At 52.9% G+C, this 13,004-nt stretch overlaps 4 protein-coding genes across 4 annotated transcripts; 1 reads left to right on the forward strand and 3 right to left on the reverse strand.

Annotated features, from left to right (window-relative positions):
* Positions 1 to 332: 332 nt before the first annotated feature.
* Positions 333 to 1,092, reverse strand: GUITHDRAFT_153382 (hypothetical protein). The gene has a single exon (XM_005830113.1). The coding sequence runs from the start codon at positions 981 to 983 to the stop codon at positions 423 to 425; it is 561 nt and encodes a 186-aa protein (XP_005830170.1). The 5' UTR covers positions 984 to 1,092; the 3' UTR covers positions 333 to 422.
* A 1,034-nt stretch (positions 1,093 to 2,126) lies between these two features.
* Positions 2,127 to 2,835, reverse strand: GUITHDRAFT_73370 (hypothetical protein; the record flags this gene model as incomplete). Its single annotated transcript, XM_005830114.1, has 2 exons — positions 2,127 to 2,640; positions 2,702 to 2,835. Coding segments are annotated over 2 exons (648 nt in total), but the record flags the coding sequence as incomplete, so codon positions are not given.
* Positions 2,836 to 4,937: 2,102 nt separating this feature from the next.
* GUITHDRAFT_110918 (hypothetical protein) lies at positions 4,938 to 7,536 on the forward strand (the record flags this gene model as incomplete). The annotated part of the gene is made up of 15 exons (XM_005830115.1): positions 4,938 to 5,040; positions 5,093 to 5,193; positions 5,255 to 5,425; positions 5,469 to 5,513; positions 5,623 to 5,668; positions 5,721 to 5,773; positions 5,858 to 5,984; positions 6,037 to 6,127; positions 6,432 to 6,601; positions 6,790 to 6,887; positions 6,938 to 6,993; positions 7,130 to 7,196; positions 7,236 to 7,338; positions 7,385 to 7,407; positions 7,450 to 7,536. 15 exons carry the CDS (start codon positions 4,938 to 4,940, stop codon positions 7,534 to 7,536), a joined length of 1,341 nt encoding a protein of 446 aa, XP_005830172.1.
* A 619-nt stretch (positions 7,537 to 8,155) lies between these two features.
* GUITHDRAFT_140757 (hypothetical protein) lies at positions 8,156 to 11,987 on the reverse strand (the record flags this gene model as incomplete). The annotated part of the gene is made up of 14 exons (XM_005830116.1): positions 8,156 to 8,227; positions 8,264 to 8,509; positions 8,895 to 8,987; positions 9,035 to 9,076; positions 9,265 to 9,366; positions 9,415 to 9,469; positions 9,735 to 9,799; positions 9,853 to 9,930; positions 10,180 to 10,278; positions 10,427 to 10,465; positions 10,512 to 10,616; positions 10,687 to 10,773; positions 10,879 to 11,808; positions 11,853 to 11,987. 14 exons carry the CDS (start codon positions 11,985 to 11,987, stop codon positions 8,156 to 8,158), a joined length of 2,148 nt encoding a protein of 715 aa, XP_005830173.1.
* Between the last annotated feature and the right edge of the window lie 1,017 nt (positions 11,988 to 13,004).

The following is a 13,004-nucleotide window of genomic DNA, read 5'->3' on the forward strand; positions in this document are numbered from 1 at the left end:
GTCTTGCTCTCCTTCTCTCCTCTCTCTCCCTCTCACCTTGTCTCGCTCTCCTTCTCTCTTCTCTCTCCCTCACCTTGACTCGCTCTCCTTCTCTCCTCTCTCTCCCTCACCTTGTCTCAGGTTGTACGAGCATGCGCTAGAGCAGGACAAGCTGCTGGCGCGTGAGAGGAGGGAGCGAGCCATGGACAACGACCTCCTAGTGAGGCAGCAGGCCCGCGCAGAGAGAGAGTTCATAGCGCGAGGAGCAGGTACGACTTGTGTTGGGTCGCCATAACATGTCACAAGCTGAGCAGGACGATATGGTTTGAGCCAACACGAGTACCAAGTGACTTCGAGTTTGTTCAGTTCACTCTGACAACCATCTCATAAAGCTGTAAATAACAAGCACACGCGAGTAGCAGTTGCAAGCACTACAAGTACAATCATCGAAGGCTGGTCGCCTGCACGTCGAATCCTTGTTGGCGAAGGACGGTAGCGAGCTCGGCTTCTCTCCCGTAGTACGACGAGACTAATTTTGGGATACTCTTAATCTGCGACTCCTTCTTTCCCGCCGGCAACTTCTCATACAGCCTGTACAGACGGAGAGCGAGCTTACCCCTCGTCATGATCTGGTCACTAGGGGAGTCCAGGTCTAGACCGTACTTGTCTTGCAGGCTTCTGTTCAGGTCGCTCACCATGAACTTGTAGGAGGAGGCCACTTGCTTTGCTTTGTCTGCTTTCGCCGGATTCCAGAAGGAATAAAAGAATTTTAGCTTCTGCACAAGATCCCTTTCATCCATTTCCACACAATCCTGTTTCCCGTTCTCATTTTCAGGCTGACAGGAAACATCTGCAGCTTCCTTCTGAGAAACAGATCGTTTCCCTGCAGAATCAGAAACCTGATGGTCAGGCACCGGCCCCAGTGACTTCCAGAATTTCAAATGATTCAAACTGCAAGTTTTCTGTCCTTGATCGTGTTCGAAGAAATGATTTTTGGACTCCATGGGGGACGAAATGTCAAGATCTTCTTCGTGCTTGGAATCTTTCAGCAGAAACGATTCTAGATCCGCTCCATATTTGGCCCTCAGAGTTTCATTCAGTTTGCTCGTATCATATTGATACTTTGTTAAAACTGCTTCTACTTGGTGGACATTGGACGGCTTGTAAAAATTGTAAAATTGTGTCAATCTGTCGATCAGAACACTTGAAGAGCTCTTGTTGCTGTCCTCTTTGTTTGAATTCAAATCCTTGCCATACTTCTTCCGTAAGGATTCGTTCAGTTTTTCAACAGTATCCACATTCGATTTAGCCACCCGTTCAGCATCTTTCAATTTCGAGGGATTTACATTCGAGTAAAATTCGACCAGCATGTCTTTAAGAGCATTGATCCTGTGTGGTAGAGAATCGTTAGAGCACGTGCTGCTTGTTTCATTTTCCTCCTGCAGAGACATGAAGCATTTCCTGCTTCTCAACTCTTCCTCACTTGCGTTCAAGCTCACACCGTATTTCTGGGTCAGAGAATGATTTAGCATTGATATGTCTTCGAAGTATCTCTTGGCCAGGGACGCGGCTTCACTCATACGAGATGGATTGATGATTTCGTAGAATTTGATCAATTTTGCCTCCAGACCCTGAGGGGTAAAGAAGTAATCGCTCGTTCCCGATTCGACCTCCTTGTCGTCAACCATGGTTGACGATCTACTCTGCTCGCTTGAATCAAAGCTTTCCTTGATGTCCTGTTGAGGGCTTTCAAGATCGTTCAGGTCAGCATTGTATGATTTCCGCAGCCGCTCGTTCAGATCACTTTCATTGCCGTGAAAATCACGCACAACATCGCGTACATTACTCATTTTGCTGGCGTTATACTTGGCGTAGAAGCAACGAAGTCTTGACGACAGCTTTTCTCGAGATTCAGTCCATGACTCGGCAGTCCTCACGTCCAATGTCTCTATCTCTTTGATTCTTTCGTGTACAGCCTTGATGCTGATTCTTTCGGGCACAGATGCTTGAAACATTGAGTCAAGGAGGGCATGGTACGGCTTCGAAAACCCAGGCGGTAGTCTGTTCTCAGGGGTTCTGGGCAGGCGAGTTCCTTTGACGGCCACCAATTCAGCCATCTCTTTCCGGTTGTTGAAGTCCTTGTCTTTCCATGGTATCACCTCATTGACGAGCTCCCACATGATTACACCCATGGCCCACACATCAACCTTGAGGGTCAAATCCTGCCCCTGCAGCTGTTCGGGAGCCATGTAAGCTGGACTACCAGATATCGTAGTGGATTGATAAACTTCACCAAATATTTGTCGAGAACATCCAAAGTCAGTTATCTTCACTTGCATGTCAGAGGTAAGCAGCACATTGTTTGTGCTCAAATCTCTGTGCACAATACTCAGGTCATGCAGATAACCTACTCCCGAAGCTATTTCTCGTGCAATGCTGAATTTCTTAAGCAAAGGAAGATTCACTGTCTTACGATGAATCAAGTCGAACAAACTCCCATTGGAGCATAGCTCAAACACAAACGCTAGTTGAAAATCATCATTACTTCCCTTAGCATCAGGGAAATTCGTTATCATTCCCTTGAATTCAACAATATTGGGATGGTTTAGAACTCGTGTCACAGCCAACTCAAGCCGAATGGAATGAAATATCTGCCTGAAACTGATCTCGCCCCTTGCCGGCCCCTGCAATGGTCATCATTTTCACCAGATTGAAGAAACACAAACTTACCTTGCATATGTGCTTCACGGCCACCGGCAGCCCATGCATTGTGCCACTGTAAATGGATCCAAACGCTCCCCTGGCAATTTCTCTTCCTTCGATGACATCTTTCGCTTTGATTTCTCTTCCCTCCATCAGTTTTATCACTGAATAAAACTCCTGAAGCGATTTTGAGAACCCATTGCTCTTCGCCCACATCAATCGGGAATCTTCCTCTTCACTGCTGGAAGTTTCATCGATGTCAGTGACTTCGCTCGTTTTCCTTTCCCTCTCTGAGTTGATTGCAGGAGCATTCTTGGCCTTCATCCCGGAAAAACGTTTAGTCGGCCGAACGAACCTAAAGTCCTCTCCTGCTCAGACGTCGATCAAGATGGTATTCGTTCTAAAATTTCCAGCACAGTGCACACTCTTCCTTAGGAAACCACCTCAATGTGGCAGATGGTATTGCTAGAGGTATTGCTATTGATCAAGGCTCGACTTCAACGAAGGAAGATCAGGGGGAGGAGAGGAGCGGAGAGGAGAGGAGCGGAGAGGAGAGGAGAGGAGAGGAGAGGAGAGGAGAGGAGAGGAGAGGAGAGGAGAGCGAAGCAGGAAGGGAGGGAGATAGGGAGGGAGATAGGGAGGGAGATAGGGAAGGAGATAGGGAGGGAGAGCAGGCAGGGATGGAGAGGACCGGTTTCCGATGAGGGTTGGGGGTGCAGTGAGGGGAGGAACAGTAGGTGGGGTAGTGCAGTACTGCATTGTAGGGTGGGTGGGACTAAAATGGCTGCAAACGTCATTCAAGGAGGGGTAGACGAGGGTATGAGGGGGTGGTCATCGCAATTCTTGTTCAATTACCCTCTCTTTCCCCATCCCTAACCCCTCTGTGATGGGGGTTATATCCCGTGAAAAAAGTTGAAGGGGGGAGGTGGAAAGGTAAGCAACCTACGGTTAAAAAAGTTACTACCGATGTAGAGTAGGTTGGTGGTATCGAGCACCCCCTGTACCCCAGGAATTTACCGCTGAAACCCCAGATAATGTCCTTAATGGGGTGGGTAGTGATTTCGGAAGAGTCACGCCGCCGGACTCATCATGTAGAAAGGGTGCATGCGGTCTTCGTGGTCATCATTGAGGGGGGTGGGTAGGGGATTTAGTTGACAAGGGCAGGGGATTTGAGGGTAGGGTACTCGCAGAACGGTACGTGCGTGCCGCCGGTGGGAATGGCACCACGTGAAGATCAGACGCCGACTGGGGGGTCCGGTACTCAGAATGCCAGTCAACCCACCGGTCATTGATACCGCCAAGTGTATGACAGGTCAGGGTAGCGCAGCAGTGGTACCCGGTCATCATGGTCGGGTCACCACTGGGGCAGGTACCGTAGTACTACCGGGTGGTACCTCTCACTGACTGTCCCTGAACCGTACGGTACCGGGGGGGTGTAGGAGGGGCGGAATTGCCGCCCAGTCTACAAGGTCGGTGCTGGGACCGTTAACGGTAGTACCGTACGAGCCTTGAAGGCGAAATGACTGATAACTTGAACTACTACCGGGTACCTCGGGCCAGTACCCCCCCTTCTTGTCGGAGTGCTGTTTGATGACCGAGCCTCCGAGAGCGGCGCCGAGACCAGGGGTTACTAGTTACGTAGTACTGCCAAGATCGGACCACCATGACACTACCAGGGGTCACCAGTGGTGGAGGACCGGTGGCAGGCACTGGACAGTAGCCTTGGACCTTCGGATATGGCACGAAGATATTCAGGGTGGTGGGGTTAATTCCGGCAGCGTGACCCCCACTTAAATTAGCCTGCCACCCGTGACCCGGGAGGTACCGTACTTGAATCGGTCAATTGTACCCCTGTACCCCACGTTTCATTGGCGGGGACCGGGTCTTCCGAAGTTGAAGTTGGCGCCCGCCATCAGTTGACTCATCCGATGGCCTTTGCCCGACTGTAGGGGTGGGGCTTGCGGCATAACATGAGCCTGGGAGGTACTACCGGTCCTATGCTTGGGTGCGAAACTGAGTACCCCCGTATCCCGAGTCCGTGCCGTTAAAAACTCAAAGAGAGGGAGGCCCATGGAGGCTTGAAGGGTCGGAAAGGGGGTAGGGGGTAGGGGGTAGGGGGTACAGTACGGTACAAGTCTGAACTTTCCGCATAGCGGAAAAAGTACTCAAGTTTTTTTGAGAACTTTGACTGCCACAAAGTTTGAAAATTTCATTTGAGCTCCAAGAGATTGTCGGGGAGGCAAACACAGGCGAACATGGCGGGGGTAGTGGGGACGTTGAACATGATGGGAGAAAGCTACAACTTCCTTGAGTTTGCTGATGACAACAAGCGCAATCAAGATCAAGATGAACAAGAATGTATTGTATTGTAGATGCCTGAGACAGGAGAAGTGATCATGATGCTTCGCAGCCTGGATTCAACGATATGGGAGGATCTTGGAGAGGTTCAAGATTTTGAAGTCTGCAGATGTCGTGAGGGAAGCTGAAGCCATTGGCTTCAAACTGCAAGTGGTGATGAATGTTTGTGGGCTGCTCATTCGGTCGGCTGTTGTCCTGAGAAATGCAATCCCAGGCTCTGCACAATGAACTGTTCTTCCAAGAATGTACCGAAGAATTTCTGCAACGAGACAACAAGATGGCCCTGACTAACCGCACCAACCTCATCGTATGCGGAGCAAAACCAGTCCATGGCGATGGGACTCCGTTGTTTCTTCATGCCAAGAACTGGAGAGCTCTGATGAAGGTCAGAGTCAGCATGGAGGAAAGCGGAACTCACAGCCCAACAGGACCAAGTCGTGCATTATCACGAGAATCTCAAGGATCACTGCATGGTGATAGTTTCCTCCTCCTGCTCCTCCTCCTCCTCCTCCTCCTCCTCCTCCTCCTCCTCCTCCTCTTCCTTTTCTATGCTGCAGCTGTAATTGAACCTAATGGAGTAAGGCGCTGTGGGACGTTGCATGTAACCTGGCGGCGGAGGGTTGTCACGGTTCGTCTTTGCCTCGAGTGGCATGGGAGGCCAGTGATGGTGGGGATCGCAGGCGACTACCTTTCTCTTGGCAGAGAATCCTATCTCAACCCGGACAACTTCGTTGTAAGCCGCTTGTCCCCGGCATCGCATTACGCTGAAGGGCAGAGCGCGTGCAGGAGAATTACAGGAAGTTGCTGGAGCCGTTAGGTGAGGCTGAACATGATTTACGTGCTTGCTGAAGGATGGTTTCGATTGACGAGTGTGCTTGTAAGGATCATCATCAAGTTTTGTCCTGGCAGTGCAGGTCAGCACGAATCGCTCGTGTCATGGATGGGTGTGAAGAGACTCGCAGGAGTATCCGGCGCCGGGGTCAGCAAGACACGCAGCCTTGCAGACAGTGTTGGAAGAGCGAGGATATCACGTTTATGAGGTTGTTTCTGCTACCGATGACCCTCGAGACGCTGAAGAAGCTGCAGGGTGAGGGGCAGGCGTTTATATGCTCCCATCCCTGTGCTTCTCCGAGGGATGTCAAGACCAGCCCGCTCGGTAGAAGAGAAGGGGCGGGGGAGAGCAGGACAGCAGGGAGGGGAGGAGGAGAGGGGAAGGGGGGCGGGGGAAGGAAAGTAGGGCGGGGGGAGGAGGATGGGGGAGGTGAACATTGTGAACCATGTGAACGAGGTGGTAGGATGCGACAGAGAGGAACTGCTTCGAGGAGTCGGAGGGTCATTGGAGGTGAGGGACGTCCAGGAGTTAGAGGGACTGACGGCTGCGACAAATCAAGGAGGAGCCATGCAGCGAAGATTGGGAGCGATTCCGTACAACAGCGAGGAAGACGATGGTGGTGGAGGAGAGTTTGTTCGTGCGTGAGTTTTGCCGAGGAGACTCTCGACATCGGAGACAAGCTGAGAGTGATCAACGTACACGTCAAGGTCAGCTGGGAGGCAGATGACTGTATGAGTCTGCACTCTTGACTTGTTGATGGACTGTTGTGATGGTCGAGAGGATGGATCAGGGATGGGAATGATCACGACGATGAATATGAATGATTGCAAATGAAACAATGACTCTTTGCAAGGAGCTCAAGACAGAAGCTGGAACAAAATTTCTTGCAGACTACATGAGAAGTCTTTGCCATTCAGGTCTTTGTCATGAGTTCAATCCTGTGGTGTTTGACATTTCCAACAAAGAAAGGATCAACTTTCTGTTAGCGGATACCAACATTCCCAACTCTTCCAAGGTTTTCCTCTCCCGCTCTGTCCCACTCCCACTCTCACTCGCTCACTGCAGGTTGAAACCTTTTCTGCTCGCGCCGCTGCACTCGGACTCCGCGTCTTTCCCTCCGGGTGCGGCGTCTAGAGAGCTGAGGAAGTAGCATGTGGAGGAGTGGATCAGGGTCCAGACGAGCGAAGGAGGAGGAGGAGCGAACGAGGGGGAGGACGGAGGGAGGGGACGAGGAGGAGGATGTTGATGGGTTGGCAGCGTGACGACAAGAAAGAAGCGGACGGAACTTCATGGGCAGATGTACGACGCTCGCAAGTGCCTGAAGGTGATCTGATCGGTTCCTGTCGCTTCCAACGAATTGCAGGTGGTCGAGGCAAGGAAGGACTTCTGCCTCTGCTGGGCTGCAAGTGAGCTGAGAGAGCAGCTGGAGTCGTCGCAGAGTAGCTGGCAAGTCAAGGTGTCTCCTGGTGAAAGACTGAGTGCGGTGTTTGCGGCTGATGCATGCTATGCCAGAGCTGGGCGAGGACGGGGAAATGGTGAGCACATGAGGAGAGGAGGGGAGAGTGACAGTTGGTCAGCTGCTCCCGAATGCTCACTGGCCGACGGATCACGCCATGCTGAGCGTGCAGGTTGAGCTACTTCCGCAGCTGCTCTCGTCGGTCTGAGCTCGGCAGGAGGTAGGGAGGAGCTTCAATCGCCAGCTCTAAGTTGTTCCATCTCTCTCCTCCTGTGCTCGTCTTCCTTTCTCGTCTTCCTTTCTCTTTCCCACCGAGCGAGGGATTCGAGACCGTCCGTGCTGTCTTGACCCTTGCTTGCCATACTCTCTTGACCTTCTCTTGCCATGCTCCTCTTCGCATGCGCTCTCACCCGCGTCAACCTCCGCACAGAGTTGCCTTATCATCTCCTCCCCGCCCCTTCTTCATCCCGCCCTCTCCTCCCACTCTCCTCCTTGTCCCTCAAATTCCTGTCTACTTTTCTGCATATGCATCTCTCTATTTGTCTCTTTCTGTCCCCACCCACCACCCACATTCCCTCTCCCTCCCTCTCCCTCTCCCTCTCCCTCTCCCTCTCCCTCTCCCTCTCCCTCTCCCTCTCCCTCTCCCTCTCCCTCTCCCTCTTTCCCTCCGTCTTCGTCTCCCTCTCCCTCTCCCTCCCCCTCTCTCCCTGCCTTGTCCATGCTGCTGCTGCTGCTGCTGCTGCTGCTGCTGCTGTCCGCACCGCGATTTCTTGACACTCTTTGTCACCAGAAGGTTGAGGTCCAACAAATCGAACTCTCACAAAACATCATGCTGCGCACATCTTCCGCACCCCCTGCTTCTCCTGTGATAGGTTCACCAGGACCCTCAGTCCGGCTGCCTGCGCACGAGGATACTCATGACAATCTCGCATCACCTTGACAGTCGCCTCGATCCCTCCTCTCGCTGCAATCTCTCTCCGTCTCTGCTCGTCCTCCGAGAGGTATTTCAGCACCGTCAGCGCATCCATCGCCATCGCTCGCTCATCCAATATGCTCGAGGAGATGGAGAGCAACTCCAGTCCTTGTCGCTGCTCATTCCCGTCTACTTTTAGCCCCTGCATCCACGAGACCGCAAACGCTCCCACCTCCTCAATCGCCAGGACTGACTTGCGATCCTCCTCCTGCTGAGATACTGTCACCAACATCTGCAACCCTAGAGCCTGTATCCATCTATCTCCTAGGGCGCGTAGAGAATTTCTCCTCCTTGTCGTCACAGCGTCCTGGAAGTGTCCCAATAGAAAATTTCCTCGTCCTCTTCTACGATGTTCCGGAGATCCTTCAGCTCCGAGTCAACGAGCTGGAGCAGGGAGGGGAGAGGGGGAGGAAAGAAGGAAGGGCACATGTGGGAAAACAGCAAGAGGGATGAGAGCGAGCACGAGAGGAATGAGGTCAAGAGAAGGAGGAGCAGGAGCAGGAGCAGGAGCAGGAGCAGGAGCAGGAGCAGGAGCAGGAGCAGGAGCAGGAGCAGGAGCAGGAGCAGGAGCAGGCTAAGAGCAAGTATCTCACGGCCTCAGTAAACGTGGGTCTGCTTGCGGTCTCGTACACGAAGTTGAGCTTCACGTGCAATCTTGACAAGTGCCTCATAGCACCTTCTAGCTCCTGCACCAGTAGCGTCAGAAGATGGACGGGAGGGAAGAGACAAGGACCATGAAGATGACGTCATTCCTCTCTCGCGCTAATGTGAGCTCCTGCGATGCAAGATCAGCTGTGGATCGCGGAGGAGGAGGAGGAGGAGGAGGAGAAGTGGTGGTGGTGGTGGTGGTGGTGGAGGAGGAGGAGGAGGTGGTGGTGGTGGTGGTGGTGGTGGAGGAGGAGGAGGAGGAGGAGGAGGATCAGGACGAGGACGAGGACGAGGACGAGGAAGAAGGAGGCTGACTTTGTCGATGAAGTCAAGACACGTCATGCATCTGTCTCGCAGTCTGAGAGCAGTGGAGCGGATGGATGGGCCGTGTGTGTTGTTGAGGAACATCTCGAATTCCTGGCAGGAGCAGAATCAAAGGGGAGGAAGAAAAGTGTCGATCCTCACCTTGGCTTCTTGCCACACAGAGCTGAGGGTCATGGAGGACAAAGCTTCTTCCTCCCTGCTTGCGAGAAAGTCAGGCGAGCATCAGGAACGTACGCAGGTCGACTTGGAGCTCGTTGTCATGGTGCCGTTCGCCTCAGCCCGGTAACTGCAAAGGGGACAAGCGAGGCAGCGTCAGAGAGGACGAGGAGGGGGAAGGGGAATAAAAGATGGGGTAGAGGAGAAAGGAGAAAGGAAGCAGACAGGAGGAGATGAAGGCAAAGAGGAAGCAGACAGGAGGAGATGAGGAGGAGGTAAGAGGAAAGATGAAGAGGAGGTGGTACCCGTGCATTGAATTTGGAGGAAAGATGAAGACTTTATCCTCCCATGTTATGGAGAACGCAACTTCCTGGAAGCAACCACGTCAGTGATGCTGATTCCTCTCCGTCTCATTCTTCATACCTCCTCCTCCCCCTCGTACTCAACCCACTTGTCCTCCCGCTCATCGTAGCGCCGTTTCACCAGAGGCTTCCCATCGACCTAGGAGGATCCGTGAACGTTGGACCGGGGCAGTAGGAGCAGGGCAAATGGGCAAGGAAGAGATGCAGGAGAGAAAAACGGAGCGACTGAAGGATAATCGGCGTCATCGTCATCGTCATCATTGTCATCACCACAACTCTCGCTATCATCGCCCCCGCCACGACCACCACAAGCAGCAGCAGCAACGAGAGGGATCGTTGTTATCTCAGGCAATGGAGGGATAAGTGGGACTGCAGCTGGTTATCTCACAATCCATCGAGTTCCGGGGGGATACGTCTTGGTGTTCCTGCTCAACCTCACGAGCATCTCCTTCCTGCTCCTCTCGTGCAACTCGCGCACTAGCTCGCCCTGAACCGTGATTACATGGGATTTGGAAGGGGGGGGGAGGAGGAGGGAGGGAGGGAGGAGGAGGAGGAGAAGGAGGAGGACGAGGAGGCGATAGTGGTGGTGGTGGAGAGGTTGTCACGGAAGAAGCAGGAGACAGAAAGGAGTTAACCTTGATCTTCCAAAGGTGATCGAGCACGTCTTCTCTTGACTGGCATCGAGTCATCGCGATCATCCAGCTCCTCCTCCACCACCACCTTCTTGTTGGAGTACTTGAGCATACCATTTTGAAGAGCTTCTTCCGCCGCAGCAGGACACTTCTGAGAGACTGGAACTTCAGCTCTGTCCAGCACTTTCTCCACCTACCTGGGCATCAACGGACAAGGCGTACAGAGGACGTTTGATGATGGCGTAATCGCAGGCTCTGCTGACTTCCCCACTGTACACGTTAGGAGGGAGTCGAAAGGAGTTCCATATGGGCGGCGACGAAGGGCTCCAGCGCGGCTTGCTATCGCCACCCTGCTCACCGCGGTCATGGTGGGGAGAACCGAGTCTGACAAAATGGTGCGGGGAACAGAGCCGGGCTATGGCGCAAGAGGTTATTGATGAGAGATGATTGAATACCTTGCTCGCGTCTCGTCTCACGGAATCGAAGCTGCCGTCTTGCAATCCTGGAATGTTCCGGAGTATCGACATGATCTCTTCGTTTTCCGCGCCCTCCTCCTCGTCGTCGTCGTCGTAGCTGGGCTCGTCTCCCCGCTGCTCTCCTCCCTCTTCGCCTGACATCTTCCTCCTCCGGTTCTCCCTGTACTTTTCGTATATCTCAGCCCCTACCTCCCTCATCGCTTCCTGGAACGAGCGAGCCTGATCTCCGCTCTTGATGTAATCCACGAGATTGTTGCCTGGCTGTTCGACGCCTGGCAAAGCTGTAGCCGGCTGTCGATGCTTCTCCTCCACTCTCTCCTGCAGACGTTCTTTCCTCAAAGACCTCGCTGCGATGGCCTGCGATATCTGCCTGATCTTCTCCTGCTGCTCGCCACGAGGATCGATAATTCGTACATCCTCGGGAGAGCGTAGCGGGAATCCTATCCTCTGCTCGGTCTGTACATCGTCGAGCACGTCTGCTTGCGACCACCGAGCCTTGAGCTGGTTGATGGTTGCTTGCAACTGCACAATCTCCTGCAGAATCTTGGAATACTGGTTCTCCCCTTCCAGGCTGTATGCTCTCTGTGCATCGGATGCCTTCAAAAACAATTCTTTCAGCTGCTTCTCCAACTTTGCAATCTCATCATCGATCGACACACGAGGGACTTGCACTTCCTCCTTCACGGTCTGATGCGTGTACTCCGCAGGAGGTGGGAGCACTTCGTCAAAGGAGATCTCGTCAAGAGGTTGCGACGAGGATAGGCAGGACCCCAGCAAGACTCGCCGCCCCAGGTGCTCGATTCCAGGCGTCATGCTAAAGTCGACCACACAGAATCGCCCTCCTGCCACAACTTCCTCCACGAACATCCCAACCTTCCCCAGCGTTGGTTTCAGTCCAGTGCTCCACCCCTACTCGCCCTTCACCGAACCTCCATTCAGCAAGCAACAACTACCTTCTTCGCCATCTTCAATGGCGCATCTTCAGACACCTTGACCCAGTCACCCTCCTTGAAGTCGAGCTCTATCATAGCAACGTGCTCGGTCACCATACAAACAACAAGAATGTCTCGCTCACCATCATCGCCCATCAGCAAATCTTGAATGCTCGGACAGCAAGCTGCAGGGGAGGCTCAAAGTTGCGCACAGGGATCGACGCCGCACCTTTCTTTCTCAGTGCATTGCGGCTGCCCGTTGCTGGATGAATCACCAGCTTTCTGATGCTGATAACGCTGACGAACCCAGCAACAGATTGAGGTGAGGAGAAAAGATGAATGTTAACAAGAAATATCAAGAGAACTTGCAATGATCTGGTGTATCCACGAGATCCACTACCATCAAGGCGAACCATTACCCTGAACCAGGAAAAAATCAAGATACGACGAGGGTCTTTCAGTCTTCTCTCCTCCTTCTGCGGCTCCATGACTTTGCCTGCCCTGCCCTGCCCTGCCCTGCCCTGCCTTCTCTTCTTCTCTCTTCTTCCTATTATGAAGTGTCTCCTCCTTTATTTCCCCACCCTCCTCCTCCTCCACAAGTTCCCTCTGGCCATGGGCAGAAAAACAAGAGTGATGGGGCGCATGGTAAAAAGCTAAGGTCGAGTAAAACGATCCGGACAGAAATGAGAATCGATCTGGGGAGGTTACGAAGTAAAAGAATATATGGTAGTGGGTGGAGGTCAAAAAGGTTGGGATGATATACACCTTGACCAGCCGCCGAGTTACTGGTATGCCACCCCTCACAGTATATATACCACATGCTGCCCTCCCCTTCCTCCCTCCCCTTCCCCTCCTTCCACCCTTGCAAACCCCTTCTTCCCGCCCCGTCCCCTCCTCCTCTTCCCGGCTCATTTGTCCTGTAGCGCTTTTCCTGACGTCTGTAGGCTACGCCCATCCTGGCGTACCTTTTGATGCCGTATAGAATCGAGCTCACTGCTGTTGCAGCGTCCATCATCGGATTGGTGATTCAACGGTACTGCCTGCCGGCAGGTACAATCATAGGAGAGTCGCACCTGCATGCAGGTTTGTAGTGATCGCTCAGTCTGCAATCGTAGATGGATATGCAAGGATTTCGTTTCCTCTGAATAGATGCTGCCATCCTGACTGCTTTCG

Source organism: Guillardia theta (genome assembly GCF_000315625.1).
Source record: "Guillardia theta CCMP2712 unplaced genomic scaffold GUITHscaffold_48, whole genome shotgun sequence".
Classification (NCBI taxonomy): Eukaryota; class Cryptophyceae; order Pyrenomonadales; family Geminigeraceae; genus Guillardia; species Guillardia theta.

What these genes read in the sequence shown, in the direction of transcription:
- GUITHDRAFT_153382 (XM_005830113.1), bottom strand. Translation starts at nt 983, where the DNA reads ATGGAGTCCAAAAATCATTTCTTCGAACACGATCAAGGACAGAAAACT.